The 23,278-nt window shown below is 44.7% G+C and overlaps 1 protein-coding gene across 8 annotated transcripts in view; it reads right to left on the bottom strand.

Moving 5' to 3' along the window:
* Positions 1-207: 207 nt before the first annotated feature.
* The window catches only part of LOC138656775 (uncharacterized), a 304,597-nt gene continuing 281,526 nt past the window's right edge, over positions 208-23,278 (bottom strand). For all 8 annotated transcript variants that reach the window (XR_011316968.1, XM_069744017.1, XM_069744011.1 and 5 more), the window contains 2 exons: positions 15,691-15,762; positions 208-516 (listed from right to left, as the gene is read on the bottom strand). Coding sequence is in view for 7 of the 8 variants with exons in the window: in XM_069744017.1 (XP_069600118.1) it covers positions 15,691-15,762 (72 nt within the window). In the remaining variant the exon portion in view is untranslated. The remainder of the gene's footprint in view (positions 517-15,690; positions 15,763-23,278) is intronic.

Raw genomic sequence — 23,278 nt, 5'->3', positions numbered from 1 at the left:
ACTTTAAAACAAATCTGACTCTGAATAACATTATTTTACATACAATACAAAATAAGAAAAAGCCTAAGAAATCTAGGTTGCAAATTTCAGTATTATGCATATGTCTTTGAATGACGAGTCGCACTGAGGTTTTCTGAGTGCACTAAATTATAAAATCAGCTGCAATTACATTATCTAAAGTAATTTTAGTTCTTGGACTTTGGGGAATACAGACCAAAATATTTTAATTATCAAGGAGATCTTTAAGCTTACTTATCTGTTTCAGACATTTGTAATGACAGAGGATCACGGTTGGACTATTTAATAGATCTAATGTAAAGTTTAAAGTTTTTGAACTAACAAATAGTCCACCAATGTAACAATATTTCTTGGATACATTTTATGCACATGTAAAAAAGAAAATATTTTTTCCATTTGATGTTATATTCGCCACACATAAAACAGACTCAAAAAAGATTTGGCCACTTCTTTTTAAATCCATTTCATTACTGTTGGTCCACACATTTCCATGACAACCTTAAAAAAAAAAAAAGAAGAAAGATTTTCTTGAAATACAATTGATAAAATCCTGCAATGGGTAATAGGTAGGTGACCATAAATACTCCCCCATAACTTGTATAACTGGGAATTGTACTTTTTGCTTAAAGAATTATACCCAACTTCCCACATGATGTAAAAAAGGTTATCCATTAAAGCAGGCCACCTTCTAATGCTTCATTGTCAAGTTCTGGTGCCCAAATGCCCATTCACAGTGGTTAGCATTAGCACTGATGTGTGGTTTCATTTTCAATGGGGCAAAAGGAGGGGGATTTGAACTTTTTTCACTTTTATTTGATTTGTTAGTCCCCTTAGAGGACTTGAAGTTGCAATCATCTGATCGCTTGAGCACTGCTATGTATACTGAAAATTGTAATCTCCTATAAATGCCAGCCACAAACTGGCTTTCACAGAAGGTTTACAATAACAGGCATGAGGGTCTTCAGCAGACCCTTGGCTGTCATGGCAACCCATCGGCACCTTGCCTACCCATCATAGGCAAGCCTAAGGGATTGTAGAATGACACGCACCCTTGTCAGCTTGTGTTTAATGCCACTGTCAGAGATTGACAGCAGGATTTAACAGGCTAACAACTCCAGGCAGAGCCCCACTCCACCCAATTGTGTTAGAGGCACATGAAGCTGATAAAATCAGCCACCATGTGTGGGGAAAGATGTAGGTTTGTTGTGCCAGCTTACTCAAAAGTCAGGGAGCTGGCATATGAAGTAAGTTTACATCATACAGTTGTGCTTACAAGTTTACATACCCCAGTTCAATTTTTGCTTTAAATTTTGCCAAATTTTTTTCTCCACTAATGGTTAGTGGTTGGGTGAAGCCATTTATTGTCAAACTACTGTGTTTTCTCTTTTTAAATCATAATGACAACCCAAAACATCCAAACGACCCTGACCAAAAGTTCACATACCCTGGTTATTTTGGCCTGATAACATGCACAGAAGTTGACATAAATGGGTTTGAATTGCTACTAAAGGTAACATTTTCACCTGTGACCTGTTTGCTTGTAATCAGTAGGGTTGAGCGACTTTTACTTTTTTTGAATCGAGTCGGGTTTCGCGAAACCCGACTATCTTAAAAGTCGATTGAGTGGAATCGGCCGATTATCGCGAAAAGTCGGGGATCGACAGAAACACGAAACCCAATGCAAGTCAATGGGGAAGCATAGTCGGCAGTGGGTGGAGGCCAGGAAAACACCTACAGTGCCCATTTTAATGGCAAAAACATCCATTCTTGTTACTGAAGCTTGTCAATCTTAATTTACCTTATAATAATAGTTAGGCATTGGAAATTGGGGGTGTTGTTAATTCTGTGGTCAAGCTCCCTCCTGTGGTCATGAGTGGTACTTCGGCTGGTTCTGTCCATGAGCTTCCTCTGGAGGATGTGAGTGGGGCTGCGGCTTCTGAGTTTCCTTCCTCAGGTGACGAGGTTAAGTCGTTAGGTGCTGCTCTATTTAACTCCACCTAGTTTTTTGTTCCTGGCCTCCAGTCAATGTTCCAGTATTGGTCTTGCTCTCTCCTGGATCGTTCTTGTGATCTGTCTTTCCTACATAAGCTAAGTTCTGCTTGTGTTACTTTTGTTTTGCTATTTTTTCTGTCCAGCTTGCTATATTGGTTTGTCTTGCTTGCTGGAAGCTCTGGGACGCAGAGGGAGCACCTCCGTACCGTTAGTCGGTGCGGAGTGTCTTTTTGCGCCCTCTGCGTGGTTGTTTGTAGGTTTTTGTGCTGACCGCAAAGCTATCTTTCCTATCCTCGGTCTATTCAGTAAGTCGGGCCTCACTTTGCTAATATCTATTTCATCTCTGTGTTTGTATTTTCATCTTTACTCACAGTCATTATATGTGGGGGGCTGCCTTTTCCTTTGGGGAATTTCTCTGAGGCAAGGTAGGCTTACTTTTCTATCTTCAGGGCTAGCTAGTTTCTCAGGCTGTGCCCGAGGCGCCTAGGTCTGGTCAGGAGTGCTCCACGGCTACCTCTAGTGTGGTTTGATAGGATTAGGGATTGCGGTCAGCAGAGTTCCCACGTCTCAGAGCTTGTCCTATGTTATTAGTAACTATCAGGTCATTTTCAGTGCTCTTAACCACCAGGTCCATTGTGGTTCTGAATCACCAGTTCATAACAGTACTGGAGGCCCAAAGTACTAATGCTTCTCAATAGAGGGAAAAGAGAAGTTCTGAGACCATTTTTTTTCTCTGCACTGTGTTTTGTCTTTCTTTTCCCCTAAACATTTGGGTGATTCAGAACACAGGTGTAGTGATGGACATTAAAGGCCTGTCTTCTTGTGTGGATCATCTCACTGCAAGAGTACAAAATATTCAAGACTTTGTGGTTCAGAATTCTATGTTAGAACCTAGAATTCCTATTCCTGATTTGTTTTCTGGAGATAGAGCTAAGTTTCTGAGTTTTAAAAATAATTGTAAACTATTTCTGGCTTTGAAACCCCGCTCCTCTGGTGACCCAGTTCAACAAGTTAAGATCATTATTTCTTTATTACGTGGCGACCCTCAAAACTGAGCATTTTCCCTTGCGCCAGGAGATCCTGCATTATGTGATATTGATGCGTTTTTTCTGGTGCTCGGATTGCTGTATGATGAACCTAATTCAGTGGATCAGGCAGAGAAAAAATTGCTGGCTCTGTGTCAGGGTCAGGATGAGGTAGAGATATATTGTCAGAAGTTTAGGAAGTGGTCTGTGCTCACTCAATGGAATGAATGTGCGCTGGCAGCAATTTTCAGAAAGGGTCTCTCTGAAGCCCTTAAGGATGTCATGGTGGGATTTCCTATGCCTGCTGGTCTGAATGAGTCGATGTCTTTGGCCATTCAGATCGATCGACGCTTACGTGAGCGTAAAACTGTGCACCATTTGGCGGTATTATCTGAGCATAAACCTGAGCCTATGCAATGTGATAGGACTTTGACCAGAGCTGAACGGCAAGAACACAGACGTCGGAATGGGCTGTGTTTTTACTGTGGTGATTCCACTCATGCTATCTCCGATTGTCCTAAGCGCACTAAGCGGTTCGCTAGGTCTGCCACCATTGGTACGGTACAGTCGAAATTTCTTTTGTCCGTTACTTTGATCTGCTCTTTGTCATCCTATTCTGTCATGGCATTTGTGGATTCAGGCGCTGCCCTGAATTTGATGGACTTGGAGTTTGCTAGGCGCTGTGGGTTTTTCTTGGAGCCCTTGCAGTATCCTATTCCATTGAGAGGAATTGATGCTACGCCTTTGGCCAAGAATAAGCCTCAGTACTGGACCCAACTGACCATGTGCATGGCTCCTGCGCATCAGGAGGATATTCGCTTTTTGGTGTTGCATAATCTGCATGATGTGGTCGTGTTGGGGTTGCCATGGTTACAAGTCCATAACCCAGTATTGGATTGGAAATCTATGTCTGTGTCCAGCTGGGGTTGTCAGGGGGTACATGGTGATGTTCCATTTCTGTCTATTTCATCATCCACTCCTTCTGAGGTCCCAGAGTTTTTGTCGGATTACTGGGATGTATTTGATGAGCCCAAGTCCAGTGCCCTACCTCCGCATAGGGATTGCGATTGTGCTATCGATTTGATTCCTGGTAGTAAATTTCCTAAAGGTCAACTGTTTAATTTGTCTGTGCCTGAGCACGCCGCTATGCGGAGTTACGTAAAGGAATCCTTGGAGAAGGGTCATATTCGCCCATCTCGTCACCATTAGGAGCAGGGTTCTTTTTTGTGGCCAAGAAGGATGGTTCGTTAAGAACTTGTATTGATTACCGCATTCTAAATAAAATCACAGTCAAATTTCAGTACCCCTTGCCGCTGCTGTCTGAATTGTTTGCTCGGATTAAGGGGGCTAGTTGGTTCACCAAGATAGATCTTCGTGGTGCGTATAATCTTGTGCGTATTAAACAGGGCGATGAATGGAAAACAGCATTTAATACGCCCGAGGGCCATTTTGAGTACCTGGTTATGCCATTCGGGCTTTCCAATGCTCCATCAGTATTTCAGTCCTTTATGCATGACATCTTCCGAGAGTACCTGGATAAATTCCTGATTGTATACTTGGATGATATTTTGGTCTTCTCGGATGATTGGGGGTCTCACGTGAAGCAGGTTAGAATGGTGTTCCAGGTCCTGCGTGCGAATTCTTTGTTTGTGAAGGGGTCAAAGTGTCTCTTTGGTGTTCAGAAGGTTTCATTTTTGGGTTTCATTTTTTCCCCTTCTACTATCGAGATGGACCCTGTTAAAGTTCAGGCCATTTATGATTGGACTCAACCGACATCTCTGAAGAGTCTGCAAAAGTTCCTGGGCTTTGCTAATTTTTATCGTCGCTTCATCAATAATTTTTCTAGTATTGCTAAACCATTGACTGATTTGACCAAGAAGAGTGCTGATGTGGTCAATTGGTCTTCTGCTGCTGTGGAAGCTTTTCAGGAGTTGAAGCATCGTTTTTCTTTTGCCCCTGTGTTGTGCCAGCCAGATGTTTCGCTCCCGTTCCAGGTCGAGGTTGATGCTTCTGAGATTGGAGCAGGGGCTGTTTTTTCACAAAGAAGTTCTGATGGCTCGGTGATGAAACCATGTGCCTTCTTTTCCAGGAAGTTTTCGCCTGCTGAGCGTAATTATGATGTTGGCAATCGAGAGTTGCTGGCCATGAAGTGGGCATTCGAGGAGTGGCGTCATTGGCTTGAAGGAGCTAAGCATCGCATGGTGGTCTTGACTGATCACAAGAACTTGACTTATCTCGAGTCTGCCAAACGGTTGAATCCTAGACAGGCTCGTTGGTCGCTGTTTTTCTCCCGTTTTGACTTTGTGGTTTCGTACCTTCCGGGCTCTAAGAATGTGAAGGCGGATGCCCTGTCTAGGAGTTTTGTGCCCGACTCTCCGGGTTTGCCTGAGCCGGCAGGTATTCTCAAAGAGGGGGTAATTTTGTCTGCCATCTTCCCTGATTTGCAGCGGGTGCTGCAAAAATTTCAGGCTAATAGACCTGACTGTTGCCCAGCGGAGAAACTGTTTGTCCCTGATAAATGGACGAGTAGAGTTATCTCTGAGGTTCATTGTTCGGTGTTGGCTGGTCATCCTGGAATCTTTGGTACCAGAGATTTGGTGGCTAGATCCTTTTGGTGGCCGTCTCTGTCGCGGGATGTGCGTTCGTTTGTGCAGTCCTGTGGGACTTGTGCTCGGGCTAAGCCCTGCTGTTCTCGTGCCAGTGGGTTGCTTTTGCCCTTGCCGGTCCCGAAGAGGCCCTGGACACATATCTCTATGGATTTCATTTCGGATCTCCCTGTCTCTCAGAAGATGTCGGTCATTTGGGTGGTTTGTGACCGCTTCTCTAAGATGGTCCATTTGGTACCCTTGTCTAAATTGCCCTCCTCCTCTGATTTGGTTCCATTGTTTTTCCAGCATGTGGTTCGTTTACATGGCATTCCGGAGAACATCGTTTCGGACAGAGGTTCCCAGTTAGTTTCAAGGTTTTGGCGAGCCTTTTGTGCTAGGATGGGCATTGATTTGTCTTTTTCCTCGGCTTTCCATCCTCAGACAAATGGCCAAACCGAACGAACCAATCAGACCTTGGAAACATATCTGAGATGTTTTGTTTCTGCTGATCAGGATGATTGGGTGTCCTTTTTGCCTTTGGCTGAGTTCGCCCTTAATAATCGGGCCAGCTCGGCTACTTTGGTTTCGTCGTTTTTCTGCAATTCTGGTTTCCATCCTCGTTTCTCTTCAGGGCAGGTTGAGTCTTCGGACTGTCCTGGTGTGGATACTGTGGTGGATAGGTTGCAGCAGATTTGGACTCATGTAGTGGACAATTTGACATTGTCCCAGGAGAAGGCTCAACGTTTCGCTAACCGCAGGCGCTGTGTGGATCCCCGACTTCGTGTTGGGGATTTGGTTTGGTTGTCGTCTCGTTATATTCCTATGAAAGTTTCCTCTCCTAAGTTTAAGCCTCGTTTCATTGGTCCGTATAGGATTTCTGAGGTTCTTAATCCTGTGTCTTTTCGTTTGACCCTTCCAGCTTCTTTTTCCATCCATAATGTATTCCATAGGTCATTGTTGCGGAGATACGTGGCACCTGTGGTTCCATCCGTTGATCCTCCTGCCCCGGTTTTGGTTGAGGGGGAGTTGGAGTATATAGTGGAGAAGATTTTGGATTCTCGTATTTCGAGACGGAAACTCCAGTACCTGGTTAAGTGGAAGGGTTATGGTCAGGAAGATAATTCCTGGGTCTTTGCCTCTGATGTTCATGCTGCCGATCTGGTTCGTGCCTTTCATTCGGCTCATCCTGGTCGGCCTGGGGGCTCTGGTGAGGGTTCGGTGACCCCTCCTCAAGGGGGGGGGGTACTGTTGTGAACTCTGTGGTCAAGCTCCCTTCTGTGGTCATGAGTTGTACTTCGGCTGGTTCTGTTCATGAGCTTCCTCTGGTGTATGTGAGTGGGGCTGCGGCTTCTGAGTTTTCTTCCTCAGGTGACGAGGTTAAGTCGTTAGGTGCTGCTCTATTTAACTCCACCTAGTTCTTTGTTCCTGGCCTCCAGTCAATGTTCCAGTATTGGTCTTGCTCTCTCCTGGATCGTTCTTGTGATCTGTCTTCCCTGCATAAGCTAAGTTCTGCTTGTGTTACTTTTGTTTTGCTATTTTTTCTGTCCAGCTTGCTATATTGGTTTGTCATGCTTGCTGGAAGCTCTGGGACGCAGAGGGAGCACCTCCGTACCGTTAGTCGGTGCGGAGTGTCTTTTTGCGCCCTCTGCGTGGTTGTTTGTAGGTTTTTGTGCTGACCGCAAAGCTATCTTTCCTATCCTCAGTCTATTCAGTAAGTCGGGCCTCACTTTGCTAATATCTATTTCATCTCTGTGTTTGTATTTTCATCTTTACTCACAGTCATTATATGTGGGGGGCTGCCTTTTCCTTTGGGGAATTTCTCTGAGGCAAGGTAGGCTTACTTTTCTATCTTCAGGGCTAGCTAGTTTCTCAGGCTGTGCCTGAGGCGCCTAGGTCTGGTCAGGAGCGCTCCACGGCTACCTCTAGTGTGGTTTGATAGGATTAGGGATTGCGGTCAGCAGAGTTCCCACGTCTCAGAGCTTGTCCTATGTTATTAGTAACTATCAGGTCATTTTCAGTGTTCTTAACCACCAGGTCCATTGTGGTTCTGAATCACCAGTTCATAACATGGGGGGTCATTTGGCTAAAGTTGTGGGGGGTAGGGCTGGTTCAAGTTTTTAGTGGGCCCAGGAAACTACGACTACGTCATGGCAGTGGAGCAGGGAGAGGTAAGTATTTCAACTTTGCAAGGCACTGGCACAGGGCCCCCCAAAGTACGGTGGTGTGTTTGCACGGTGGGGGCGCCTCCCACTGGCAGCGACACTTTTGCGTATTATGAGGGGCCCTGTGCCAGTGACGTCGCCAACGAGTATGCCCCCCCACGTGATGGAGGAACCTGCACTTTCATCTGCACCTTCCTCTTTGTCCCCGTGTAAGGTGGTATAGTATGCTGGAAGGGGAACCTGACTTTCAGCAGGGTCAGATTCTGGCTGTGTAGAGTGCAAAGGGAATGTAATGGTGTGGGTCAATGTACCAGCAGACTCATCTAGCACTGGCTGGGCAATGGGCAGGATGAGGAGGAAACACAGATATAGGCCCAAATAATAAAGTGGGCTAAATGCAGTTCAAAATTGGTAACAGGACTAACCAGGCGGCATTGCTTTGTTCAGTGGAGGACAACTGTAATGAGAGGCTGACACAGTGAGTATGCCCAAATCAGTAAGTAGGCTAAATGCAGTTCAAAATTGGTAACAGTAGTAAACAGGCGGCACTGCTTTGTTCAGTGGAGGAGAACAGCAAGGAGCGGCAGACACCGTTAGTAGGCCCAACCAAACTAGTAGGCCAAATGCAGTTTAATATTAAAAATATTTAATGAAAGCCTGAAGATTGAAGCTAAGGCAAGAAAACCAGGAGAACACCTAGGAGCGGCAGACACCGTTAGAAGGCCCCAACCAAACTAGTAGGCCAAATACAGTTTAATATTTAAACTACTTAATGAAAGCCTAAAGATAGAAGCTCAGGAAAGGAAACTAGGAGAACACCTAGGAGCGGCAGACACCGTTAGTAGGCCCCAACCAAACTAGTAGGCCAAATGCAGTTTAATATTAAAACTACTTAATGAAAGCCTGAAGATTGAAGCTAAGGCAAGTAAACCAGGAGAACACCTAGGAGCGGCAGACACCGTTAGTAGGCCCCAACCAAACTAGTAGACCAAATTCAGTTTAATATTAAAACTACTTAATGAAAGCCTGAAGATTGAAGCTAAGGCAAGTAAACCAGGAGAACACCTAGGAGCAGCAGACACCGTTTGTAGGCCCCAACCAAACTTGTAGCCCCAATGCAGTTTTCAAATTCCGATAGGCTGAAAACCTGACAATTGAAGCTCAGCTTTTTAAAGAGGAGGACAGCTGTATTAAGTGGCGCAGACAGACACTGGTAGTAGGCCTTAAACACAAAAGTTGGCTCAATGCAGTTTAAAAAAGGTTACAGGGGTACACGGGATGTATTGGTGTGGTCAGCGGAGGATGATTGCAAGGAGGGACCGCAGACAGACTTAGTAGGCCTAAAATAAAAAAAGGAGGCTAGATACAGGTTTAAATAGGTTCCAGGGGTTCACAGGCAGCATTGGTGTGGTCAGCGGAGGACAATTGGAAGGAGGGACCGCAGACAGACTTACTAGGCCTAAACTAAAAAAGTAGGCTCGATGCAGGTTTAAATAGGTTCCAGGGGTACACAGGCAGCATTGGTGTGGTCAGCGGAGGACAATTGGAAGGAGGGACCGCAGACAGACTTACTAGGCCTATAATAAAAAAGTCGGCTCGATGCAGGTTTAAATAGGTTCCAGGGGTACACAGGCAGCATTGGTGTGGTCAGCGGAGGACTATTGGAAGGAGTGTCTGAAACAGTTAGTAGTCCAAAATAATAAATTGATGTTAATGTCTAGCAAAAAAAAAAAAATTAAATAAACATGTGGCATACCTAGGTACAGGGGTGGGCTCCTCTACTGACTTGCAGACAGTGGTATTTGGCGCAAAGTATTAACTGGTGTAAATGTAGGACAAGGCCCCAGTATATTTTTAGTAGCATCACACATGTCAGCAAATTGGTATTGGCAGTGCCATTGAAGGATTTAACCGCATAGACTAAACAGTGGTGGAGCAGGGAGAGATAATTTTGCAAGTGGTAGAGCACTGTTTGAGCTGGGGGGGGAACACTCTCTCGTGGCCGGCGGTAATGGCCCAGGGCCCCTCATGTTACAACGGTGTGTCTGACGTTGGGTGCGCACCAACACCGCCAGAGACACTTCAGTGTACTATGAGGGACCCTGTGCCAGTGCCGTCGCCCAAAAGTGGGCACACCCACCTCTTCAGCCAAACGGCACTTGCACGGGTGCTTGCGCCAAGTGGTGACCACGGCCCCGTGGGGGGAGTCAGCCCATTTAGGGAGGCGTAAAAATGGCGTATGCTGGACATACAGCAGCTGCAAATGCAGAAATTGGAACAGTCAGTAAGATCAGTCCAAAAGCAAGACCTTTTTACTGGAAAGCTAGGTGTCAGCCGGGAAAGTTGGGGCAAAATAATTAGAAATCCATGATTGGTTCATTTTAATGAAGGTTAGATCATCAGCATTTTGGGTAGCCAGACGACTCCTTTTTTCGGTCAGTATTCACCCAGCAGCACTGAATACTCTTTCTGATAGCACACTAGCTGCTGGGCAAGCGAGCTCCTGTAATGCATATTCTGCCAATTCAGGCCAGGTGTCTATTTTGGATGCCCAGTAATCAAATGGGAATGACTTGTGAGGGAGAACATCGATAAGGGAGGAAAAATAGTTAGTAACCATACTGGACAAATATTGTCTCCTGTCACTTTAAATTGATGCTGCAGTACCTGTCGTGTCTGCGGTCATTGCGAAATCACTCCACAACCTGGTCATAAAACCCCTCTGTCCAATGCCACTTCTGATTTGTGCACCTCTAACACCTCTGTCATGTTGCCCCCTGCAGCTCGTGTGAGAACCATCACCGCCGCTGTGTGCTGGGAATGCCTGAACCAAATGGTCTACAAGAGTTGCTTGTTTGTGTGTATCCTCCCACAAATACATAACAGCACGCCTCTGTTCGCACAGCCTCTGAAGCATGTGCAGTGTGGAGTTCCACCTTGTTGCAACGTCGATTTTTAGGCGGTGCTGGGGAAGATTCAAAGATCGTTGATGGTTCTGCATATGGCTGGAGTGTACGGGCGAATGGCAGATGTGCGAGCAAAGTCTTCGCACCTTCAGGAGCAGGGCGGATAACCCCGGATAACTTTTCAGGAAGCACTGCACCACCAGGTTCAAGGTGTCAGCCAGGCAAGGAATGTGTTTCAGTTGTGAAAGGGCTATGGCAGCCATAAAATTCCTTCCGTTATCACTGACTACCTTGCCTGCCTCAAGATGTACACTGCCCAGCCATGACTTAGTTTCTTGCTGCAAGAAGTCGGACAGAACTTCCGCTGTGTGTCTGTCACCCAAATACTTCATTTCGAACACAGCCTGCTGACGCTTCCCACAAGCTGTTCCATAATGGGACACCACGGTTGCAACACTGGCATCTGCGGATGGAGTGGTTGTGTGACTGCGCTGTGTGGACGAGCTTTCGCTTCTGGAGGAGGAGGAGGGGCAAATGCCTAAAGCCAACTGTTTCATAGACCGTGGGCTAGGCAGAACTGAGCCACTATGGCTGTCCCCTGTGTACCCTGCATCCACCACATTAACCCAGTGCGCCGTGATAGAGACGTAACGTCCCTGGCCATGCCTACTGGTCCATGCTTCTGTTGTGAGGTGCACCTTTCTACTGACTGATTGCCTCAGTACATGGGCAATGCGGTCTTTGACATGCTGGTGGAGGGCTGGGATGGCTTTTCTTGCAAAGAAGTGTCAACTGGGTAGGTCATAGCATAGTACCGCGTAGGCCATCAGGGCTTTGAGAGCTTCGCTTTCAACCAACCGGTAGGGCATCATCTCTAACAAGATTAGTCTAGCAATGTGGGCATTCAAACCCTGTGTACGCGGATGAGAGGATGAGTACATCCTTTTCCTAAGGAGAGTCTCTTGTAGGGTTAGCTGAACTGGAGAGCTGCATATGGTGGGGGTGGTGGTGGGGTGGTGGACATGGCAGACTGAGAGAGGATTGGTGATGGTATTCTTGCTGTTGGCCTACATACAGTGTTTCCTACCAATAACCTGGTGATTCCCTGACTGCTTTGGCCTTGCGACGATACCTCCACATTTGCTGCAGGTGGTGTCATAAATGGTGGGTTTACAGTGAGGGAAGGAATGTAGCGTTGCTGACTAGCTTCATTGTGAGCAGGGGCAACAACTTCACGGGACGTTTGGTAGTTAGTCCAGGCTTGCAAGTGCATGGTGGTTAAATGTCTACGCATGCAACTTGTATTTAAATTTTTGACATTCTGACCTCTGCTAAAGGTCCTTGAGCATTTCTTACAGATCACTTTGCACCGATCATTCGGATCTTGGTTAAAAAATTGCCAGACTTCACTCTTCCTACTATGGAATACCTTTTCAGGCATTGCACACTGAGCTACTGTAACCGGATGACCACGTTGTCCTACAACTGTTTTTGGTTTTGACACACGTTTTTGGCCAGATACGGGCCTGCCAGATTAAAGCTGTTGCGATGTTGATGCCTGCTGCGGCTCCTCCTCCTCTGCTTCAGAGCTACTGCCAGCGGCACCCTGTTCCCCCAATGGCTGCCAATCTGGGTCAACAACTGGGTCATCTATCACCTCCTCTTCTATGTCCTGTGCATCTTCTTCTGTGTCACCGTGTAAGCCGCTGCTATAGCTTTCGGGACGGGGCACCATAGTCTCATCAGGGTCAGATTCTGGCTCAGTACACTGCGAGGGCAATGTTCTTATCTGAGTCAATGGAACAGCATAATTAAATAGCTGTGGCTGTGCATCTGTGCACTCCATGTCCGATTCATCTTGTATCGGGCATGGCCTGTTAACAATTTCCCTTTCTAACCCAGGCTCAGTATGTGTAAAGAGCTCCATGGAGTAACCCGTTGTGTCGCCTGACGCATCCTTCTCTGTTGTTCTGGGTCAAAGACACAAGGAAGCGACTTGTTCCTGGCCGGGAGCATCCACTGATGACACGCTGCTTTTAAATTTTGCACTTTCCGAAGAGGAGGCGAAAGAGCTAGAGGCAGAGTCAGCAAGGAAAGCCAAAACTTATTCCTGCTGCTCCGGCTTTAAAAGCGGTTTTCCTACTCCCAGAAAAGGGAGCGTTCGAGGCCTTGTGTAGCCAGACAATGATGCTGGCTCAACAACTCGAGACTTAGGTGCTATATTGCTTTTCCCACGACCATCTGATGCTCCACCACCACTACCATCATTACTAGCTGGCAATGACCGCCCACGGCCACGACCTCTTCCACCAGACTTCCTCATTCTTGGAAAAATGTAACCAAACTAACAAACGTTATATGGTACTGTAAAACCAGTTAGAAGGTGTATGTAAACTTGTTGTGAGATCTTAAATCTCCCTTTATAGGTGTGTGAGACTGCTGGGAAAATCAGGCCCACTGTATTACACAACACAGTTTGAGTGGCAGAAAGTGGATGACAGATATGCCACAAACAGGACTGACGCAGATGCACTCAGTGGCAATATAAATCTCCCATTTTTAGGTGTGGGAGAAAGCAGGAAAAAATCAGGCCCACTGTATTACACTACACAGTTTGAGTGGCAGAAAGTGGATGACAGATATGCCACAAACAGGTCTGACGCAGATGCACTCAGTGGCAATATAAATCTCCCTTTTTTAGGTGTGGGAGAATGCAGGAAAAAATCAGGCCCACTGTATTACACTACACAGTTTGAATGGCAGACAGTGGATGACAGATATGCCACAAACAGGACTGACGCAGATGCACTCAGTGGCAATTTAAATCTCCCTTTTTTAGGTGTGGGAGAATGCAGGAAAAAATTAGGCCCACTGTATTACACTACACAGTTTGAGTGGCAGAAAGTGGATGGCAGATATATCAAAAAATACAAGGGCTGTAGTAGAATTTCAATCTCCCTACAATTATCAAAGTATGGCAGCAATAAAAAGGACTGCTGTACACAAGAGTGTGCACAAAGAAACAAGAAAACTGTGCAAAAAAGAAGGAGCAACAGGATTTTTGCTTTGAAAAAAGCAGTTGGTTTGCACAGCGGCGTACAAACAGCAATGCAGCTATCAGGGAGCCTTATAAGCTATAGAGCTGATGCACAGAAATCTAGCCTCCGCTGTCCCTGCAAAGAAAAAGTGGTGTTGGACAGTGGAAATCGCTACAGCAAAAGCGGTTTGGGGGTAAATCTTCCCTTCCTAACAATATCCCTGCTTCAGAAGAAGCTACGGCAACCTCTCCCTATGCTCAGATCGGCAGAAGTAAGATGGCGGTCGGCGTGCACGCCCCTTTATAGCCCCTGTGATACCGCAGAAAGCAAGCCAATCACTGTAATGCCCTTCTCTAAGATGGTGGGGACTGAGACCTATGTCATCACGCTGCCCACACTCTGAAGTCTGAAACGTGACTTTGGCACGAAGATCGCGTACCGCATGGCCGATCCCACACTGGGATCGGGTTGGGTTTCATGAAATCCGAGTTTGCCGAAAGTTGGCAACTTATGAAATTGGCCGATCAATTTCGCTCAACCCTAGTAATCAGTGTGTGTGCATAAAAGCTGAGTGAGTTTCTGGGATCAAGACAGACTCTTGCATCTTTTCTCCTGCCACTGACATTTCTGGATTGTGAGTCATGAGGAAAGCAAAAGAATTGTCAACGGATCTACGGGAAAGGGTAGATGAACTGTATAAAACAGGAAAGGGATACAAAAAGATATCCAAGGAACTGATAATGCCAGTCAGCAGCATTCAAACTGTGATGTAACAAAGGGAAAATCAGGGGCTCTGTAAAAACAAAACCACGGTCAGGTAGACCAACAAAGGTTTCGTCCACAACTGCCAGGAAAATTGTTAGGGATGCAAAGAAAAATCCACAAATAATATCAGCTGAAAAACTGGACTCTCTGAAAACTAACAGTGTGGCTGTTTCAAGATGCACAATAAGGAGGCACTTGAAGAAAAATGGGCTGCATGGTCTAATCGCCAGAAGAAAGCCATTACTGCACAAATGCCACAAAGTATCTCACCTAAAATATGCAACACAGTACAGAGAAAAGCCTCAAAACGTCTGGAACAAGGTAATTTGGAGTGATGAGACCAAAATTGAACTTTTCGGCCACAACCATAAGCCTTACATTTGGAGAGAGGTCAACAAGGCCTATGATGAAAGGAACACCATTTCTGCTGTAAAGCACGGAGGTGAATTGCTGATGTTTTGGGGATGTGTGAGCTTCAGAGGCACAGGAAACTTGGTCCAAGTTGGCGGAATGATGAATGCAGCATGTTATCAGCAAATACTGGAGGCAAATTTGCAATCTTCAGTCCAGAAGCTGCGCATGGGACGTACTTGGACATTCCAACATGACAACGATAAAAAACATAAGGTAAAGTTGACCTGTCATTGGTTACAGTAGAACAAAGTGAAGGTTCTGGAGTGGCCATCTCAGTCTCTTGACCTCAATATCATTGAGCCACTCTGGGGAGATCTCAAGTGCGCAGTTCATGCTAGACAGCCCTGGAATTTACAGGAACTGGAGGCTTTTTGCCAAGAAGAGTTTAAACTTTACCATCTTAGAAAATAAAGAACCTCATCATCAACTACCACAAAAGACTTCAAGCTGTCATTGATGTTAGTGGGGGCAATACACAGTATTAAGAAATGGGGTATGTGCACTTTTGATCAGGGTCATTTGGATGTTTTGGGTTGTCATTATGATTTAAAAAGAGAAAACACAGTAGTTTGATGATAAATGGCTTCACCCAACCACTAACCATGAGTGGAGAAAAAAGTTTTGTGTTATTGTTCATATTCTCTGAAAAAAGGCCAAGAAAGAAAAAAATTCAGCTGGGGTATGTAAACTTTTGAGCACAACTGTATGTAATGAACAGGGTTAAGAATTACTAGGAAAGTTACAATGAAAAAGAGACATAGTAATATTATATTTCATCTTACTTATGCAGTAACATCATTTAGTGGAATTCCTGATTCTTCTGGAGATTTGCTTGAAAGATCAAAGGAATAGCTCTGAAAAGAAAGAATCGTCTAATAAATATTTTTTTATATGAAATGTAATAATGGATTCATTCCCTTTATTCACCTTGACAAAATCTCTGAATTTGTTTTCTGCTCTTCCTGGTGTTGCTCCCTTCCCGTTCTGCTAGCTTGTGATTGCAGCACCTGACTGAAGTCAGAGCAGGGCCAGACTGGCCATCTGGCAATTCTGGCAAATGCCAGAAGGGCCCGTCTGGTCATGGGCCGCCTCGTTTGCTACGTTGTTAACAGAATCAGTGTTCTCAAGACATTCATACTGTTAAGAGTTGTGATGGAGCATAAAGTTGCTGACTCTGTCACTTACCCCAGCAGGCCACAGGTATCATTAGACATATTGATCTTCTAGAAAATCTTCATTTCCTCCATCCAAGGTAACATTAGTAATATATCTCATCCGGGTCTTGGGGACGGGGACAACACGGGCCTGTGTGATTTCAAATGCCAGGGCTGAATTTCAGCCCCAGTCCGTACCTTAGTCAGAGCTAATGGTTACATTCTCTCAGTGTAAGTCTCTGCGAGCCTCTTTCTGGCCTCCTTACGGCTCTTATAGACATTCATTGAGAAATGACTTCTGCTGTTCCCAGCAAACACTGGATCGATCCAGCAGATCACAACTAGCAGAATTAGATAGGATTGGAGCTGAGAACAGTAGAAGACGGAAACCAGTAAGTATTTAACTGGAGAAAGTGAACATACATTAACCCCTTTACCCCCAAGGGTGGTTTGCACGTTAATGACCAGGCCAATTTTTACAATTCTGACCACTGTCCCTCTATGAGGTTATAACTCCGAAACGCTTCAACGGATCCTGGTGATTCTGACATTGTTTTCTCGTGACATATTGTACTTCATGATAGTGGTAAAATTTCTTTGATAGTACCTGCGTTTATTTGTGAAAAAAACGGAAATTTGGCGAAAATTTTGAAAATTTCGCAATTTTCAAACTTTGAATTTTTATGCAATTAAATCACAGAGATATGTCACACAAAATACTTAATAAGTAACATTTCCCACATGTCTCCTTTACATCAGCATAATTTTGGAACCAATTTTTTTTTTGTTAGGGAGTTATAAGGGTTAAAAGTTGACCAGCAATTTCTCATTTTTACAACACCATTTTTTTTTAGGGACCACGTCTCATTTGAAGTCATTTTGAGGGGTCTATATGATAGAAAATGCCCAAGTGTGACACCATTCTAAAAACTGCACCCCTCAAGGTGCTCAAAACCACATTCAAGAAGTTTATTAACCCTTCAGGTGTTTAATAGGAATTTTTGGAATGTTTAAATAAAAATGAACATTTAACTTTTTTACACAAAAAATTTACTTCAGCTCCAATTTGTTTTATTTTACCAAGGGTAACAGGAGAAATTGGACCCAAAAAGTTGTTGTCCAATTTGTCCTGAGTACGCTGATACCCCATATGTGGCAGTAAACCACTGTTTGGGCGCATGGGAGAGCTCGGAAGGGAAGGAGCGCTATTTGACTTTTCAATGCAAAATTGACAGGAATTGAGATGGGACGCCATGTTGCGTTTGGAGAGCCACTGATGTGCCTAAACATTGAAACCCCCCACAAGTGACACCATTTTGGAAAGTAGACCCCCTAAGGAACTTATCTGAATGTGTGGTGAGCACTTTGACCCACCAAGTGCTTCACAGAAGTTTATAATGCAGAACCGTAAAAATAAAAAATCATATTTTTTCACAAAAATTATATTTTTGCCCCCAATTTTTTATTTTTCCAAGGGTAAGAGAAGAAATTGGACCTCAAAAGTTGTTGTCCAATTTGTCCTGAGTACGCTGATACCCCATATGTGGCAGTAAACCACTGTTTGGGCGCATGGGAGAGCTCGGAAGGGAAGGAGCGCTATTTGACTTTTCAATGCAAAATTGACAGGAATTGAGATGGGACGCCATGTTGCGTTTGGAGAGCCACTGATGTGCCTAAACATTGAAACCCCCCACAAGTGACACCATTTTGGAAAGTAGACCCCCTAAGGAACTTATCTAGAGGTGTGGTGAGCACTTTGACCCACCAAGTGCTTCACAGAAGTTTATAATGCAGAACCGTAAAAATAAAAAATCATATTTTTTCACAAAAATTATATTTTTGCCCCCAATTTTTTATTTTTCCAAGGGTAAGAGAAGAAATTGGACCTCAAAAGTTGTTGTCCAATTTGTCCCGAGTACGCTGATACCCCATATGTGGCAGTAAACCACTGTTTGGGCGCATGGGAGAGCTCGGAAGGGAAGGAGCGCCGTTTGACTTTTCAATGCAAAATTGACAGGAATTGAGATGGGACGCCATGTTGCGTTTGGAGAGCCACTGATGTGCCTAAACATTGAAACCCCCCACAAGTGACACCATTTTGGAAAGTAGACCCCCTAAGGAACTTATCTGGATGTGTGGTGAGCACTTTGACCCACCAAGGGCTTCACAGAAGTTTATAATGCAGAGCCATAAAAATAAAACAAAATTTTTTTCCCACAAAAATTATTTTTTAGCCCCCAGTTTTGTATTTTCCCTAGGGTAACAGGAGAAATTGGACCCCAAAAGGTGTTGTCCAATTTGTCCTGAGTACGCTGATACCCCATATGTGGGGGGGAACCACCGTTTGGGCGCATGGGAGGGTTCGGAAGGGAAGGAGCGCCATTTGGAATGCAGACTTAGATGGAATGGTCTGCAGGCGTCACATTGCGTTTGCAGAGCCCCTAATGTACCTAAACAGTAGAAACCCCCCACAAGTGACACCATTTTGGAAAGTAGACCCCCTAAGGAACTCATCTTGATGTGTTGTGAGAGCTTTGAACCCCCAAGTATTTCACTACAGTTTATAACGCAGAGCCATGCAAATAAAAAATATTTTTTTTTCCACAAAAATTATATTTTAGCCCCCAGTTTTGTATTTTTCCAAGGTTAGCAGGAGAAATTGGACCCTAAATGTTGTTGTCCAATTTGTCCTGAGTACGCTGATACCCGATATGTGGGGGGGAACCACCGTTTGGGCGCATGGGAGGGTTCGGAAGGGAAGGAGCGCCATTTGGAATGCAGACTTAGATGGAATGGTCTGCAGGCGTCACATTGCGTTTGCAGAGCCCCTAATGTACCTAAACAGTAGAAACCCCCCACAAGTGACCCCATATTGGAAACTAGACCCCTCAATGAACTTTTCTAGATGTGTTGTGAGAACTTTGAACCCCCAAGTGTTTCACTACAGTTTATAACGCAGAGCCGTGAAAATAAAATATCTTTTTGTTTTCCCACAAAAATTATTTTTTAGCCCCCAGTTTTGTATTTTCCCAAGGGTAACAGGAGAAATTGGTCCACAAAAGTTGTTGTCCAATTTGTCCTGAGTACGCTGATACCCCATATGTTGGGGTAAACCCCTGTTTGGGCACACAGGAGAGCTCGGAAGGGAAGGAGCACTGTTTTACTTTTTCAACGCAGAATTGGCTGGAATTGAGATCGGACGCCATGTCGTGTTTGGAGAGCCCCTGATGTGCCGAAACAGTGGAAACCCCCCAATTATAACTGAAACCCTAATCTAAACACACCCCTAACCCTAATTCCAACGGTAACCCTAACCACACCTCTAACCCTGACACACCCCTAACCCTAATCCCAACCCTATTCCCAACTGTAAATGTAATCTAAACCCTAACCCTAACTTTAGCCCCAACCCTAACTGTAGCCCCAACCCTAACCCTAACCCTAGCCCTAACCCTAGCCCTAACCCTAACCCTAGCCCTAACCCTAACCCTAGCCCTAACCCTAGCCCTAACCCTAACCCTAGCCCTAACCCTAGCCCTAACCCTAACCCTAACCCTAGCCCTAACCCTAGCCCTAACCCTAACCCTAACCCTAGCCCTAACCCTAGCCCTAACCCTAGCCCTAACCCTAACCCTAGCCCTAACCCTAGCCCTAACCCTAGCCCTAGCCCTAACCCTAGCCCTAACCCTAGCCCTAACCCTAACCCTAATCCTAGCCCTAACCCTAGCCCTAATGGGAAAATGGAAATAAATACATTTTTTTTTATTTTTCCCTAACTAAGGGGGTGATGAAGGGGGGTTTGATTTACTTTTATAGCGAGTTTTTTAGCGGATTTTTATGATTGGCAGCCGTCACACACTGAAAGACCCTTTTTATTGCAAAAAATATTTTTTGCAATACCACATTTTGAGAGCTATAATTTTTCCATGTTTTGGTCCACAGAGTCATGTGAGGTCTTGTTTTTTGCGGGACGAGTTGACGTTTTTATTGAAAACATTTTTGGGCACGTGACATTTTTTTATCGCTTTTTATTCCGATTTTTGTGAGGAAGAATGACCAAAAGCCAGCTATTCATGAATTTCTATTGGGGGAGGCGTTTATACCGTTCCGCGTTTGGTAAAATTGATAAATCAGTTTTATTCTTCGGGTCAGTACGATTACAGCGATACCTCATTTATATCATTTTTTTATGGTTTGGTGCTTTTATACGATAAAAACTATTTTACAGAAAAGATAATTATTTTTGCATCGCTTTATTCTCAGGACTATAACTTTTTTATTTTTTTGCTGATGATGCTGTATGGCGGCTCTTTTTTTGCGGGACAATATGACGCTTTCAGCGGTACCATGGTTATTTATATCTGTCCTTTTGATCGCGTGTTATTCCACTTTTTGTTCGGCGGTATGATAATAAAGCGTTGTTTTTTGCCTCGTTTTTTTTTTTTTTTTCTTACGGTGTTTACTGAAGGGGTTAACTAGTGGGACAGTTTTATAGGTCGGGTCGTTACGGACGCGGCGATACTAAATATGTGTACTTTTATTGTTTTTTTTTTTTTATTTAGATGAAGAAATGTATTTATGGGAATAATATATTTTTTTTTTTTCATTATTTTGGAATATTTTTTTTTATTTTTTTTACACATTTGGAAAATTTTTTTTTAACTTTTTTACTTTGTCCCAGGGGGGGACATCACAGATCAGTGATCTGACAGTTTGCACAGCACTCTGTCAGATCACTGATCTGATAGGAGTGCAGGCTGCTTCACAGTGCCTGCTCTGAGCAGGCTCTGTGAAGCCACCTCCCTCCCTGCAGGACCCGGATCCGCGGCCATCTTGGATCCGGGGCTCGAGCAGGGAGGGAGGTGAGGAGACCCTCGCAGCAACGCGATCACATCGCGTTGCTGCGGGGGGCTCAGGGAAGCCCGCAGGGAGCCCCCTCCCTGCGCGGTGCTTCCCTGCACCGCCGGCACATCGCGATCATCTTTGATCGCGGTGTGCCAGGGGTTAATGTGCCGGGGGCGGTCCGTGACCGCTCCTGGCACATAGTGCCGGATGTCAGCTGCGATACGCAGCTGACACCCGGCCGCGATCGGCCGCGCTCCCCCCGTGAGCGCGGCCGATCGGCTATGACGTACTATCCCGTCCAGGGTCAGATAAGCCCAGGGCACCTCGACGGGATAGTACGTCTAAGGTCACAGAGGGGTTAATGATATTATTCCAATTGGGAAATAAAACAAAATACCATAGTGGTGCTTTAACCACTTTCTGACAATAGACGTACGATCCCGTTGAGGTGACCTGGGCCCATATGACCATCGACGGGATAGTACGTCATATGCGATCAGCTGCGCTCACGGGGGGAGTGCGGCCAATTGCGGCCAGGTTGTCAGCTGATTATCACAGCTGACATCCAGTACTATTTACCAGGAGCGGTCACGGACTGCTCCCGGCACATTAACCCCCGGAACACTGCAATCAAACATGATCGCAGCGTTCCGGCGGCATAGGGAAGCATCGTGCAGGGAGGGGGCTCCCTGCGTGCTTCCCTGAGACCCTCGGAACAATGCGATGTGATTGCGTTGTTCCTAGCATCTCCTCCTGTCTCTTCTCTGCAGGCCCCGGATCCAAGGTGGCCGCGGGGGTCCTGCAGGGAGGGGGCTTGCAAGTGCCTGCTAAGAGCAGGCGTCAGCAAGCCTCCTGCACTGCCTGTCAGATCACTGATCTGACACAGTGCTTTGCAAAGTGTCAGATCAGCGATCTGAGACTATACGGTGATGTTCCACCCTGGGACAAAGTAAAAAAGTTAAAAAAAAATATTAACGTGTAAAAAAAAAAAATCCTAAATAAAGAAAAAAAATGCTTCAATAAATACATTTCTTTATGTTAATAACAAAACAGTAAAAGTACACATATTTAGTGTCGCCGCATCTGTAATGACCCAACCTATAAAACTGTTCCACTAGTTAACCCCTTCAGTGAACGTCGTAGAAAAAAATTGAGGCAAAAAATAATGCTTTATCACCATATGGCCAAACAAAAAGTGGGATAACGTGCAATCAAAAAGACAGATATAAATAAACATGATACCGCTGAAAACTTCATCTTGTCCCGCAAAAAACGAGCTGCCATACAGCATCATCAGCAAAAAAATAAAAAAGTTATAGCCCTCAGAATAAAGCGATGCAAAAATTATTATTTTCTCTAATAAATAATTTTTATAGTATAAAAGTGCCAAAACATAAAAAAAAAAGAATGAGGTATCACTGGAATCATACTGACCAGAAGAATAAAACTGCTTTATCAATTTTACCAAACGCGGAAGAGTATAAATGCCCCCCCAAAAAAGAAATTTATGAATTGCTGATTTTGTTAATTCTGCCTAACAAAACTCGTCCCGCAAAAAAAAAAGACCTCACATGACTCTGTGGGCCAAAATATGGAAAAATTATAGCTCTCAAAATGTGGTGATGCAAAAAATATTTCTTGACATAAAAACCCGCTATAAAAACCCACTATAAATTGTATATAAAACCCCCCTTTATAACTGCCTTAGTAAAGGCAAAATAATAAAATAAAAAAATCTATTTATTTCCATTTTCCCATTAGGGTTATGGTTAGGGTTAGGGTTGGGGCTAAAGTTAGGGTTAGGGTTGGGGCTAAAGTTAGGGTTAGGGTTGGGCCTAAAGTTAGGTTTGGGGCTAGAGTTAGGGTTAGGGTTTGGATTACGTTTACGGTTGGATTAGGGGTGTGTCAGAGTTAGGGGTGTGGTTAGGGTTATGGTTAGGGATGGGATTAGGGTTAGGGGTGTGTTCGGGTTAGGGTTGTGGTTTGGGTAGTGATTAGGGTTAGGGGTGTCTTGAGTTAGAGTTGGAATTATAATTGGGGGGTTTCCACTGATTAGGCACATCAGTTGCTCTGCAAACGCAACATGACATCCGATCTCAATTTCATCCAATTCGGCGTTGAAAAAGTAAAACAATGCTCCTTCCCTTCCGAGCTTTGCTGTGCGCCCAAACAGTGGTTTACCCCCCCATATGGAGTATCAGCGTACTCAAGAAAATTGAACAACAACTTTTGTGATCCAATTTATCCTGTTACCCTTGAAAAAATAAAAATTTTGGGGCTAAAACATCATTTTTGTGTGAAAAAAATGTATTTTATTTTCACGGCTCTGCATTATAAACTTTAGTGAAACACTTGGTTGTTCAAAATTCTC

This window comes from Ranitomeya imitator, chromosome 1 (genome assembly GCF_032444005.1).
Source record: "Ranitomeya imitator isolate aRanImi1 chromosome 1, aRanImi1.pri, whole genome shotgun sequence".
In the NCBI taxonomy this organism is placed as follows: Eukaryota; Metazoa; Chordata; class Amphibia; order Anura; family Dendrobatidae; genus Ranitomeya; species Ranitomeya imitator.
Note: the sequence above shows the minus strand (reverse complement) of the source record. Positions and strands in the feature narration are given on the sequence as shown.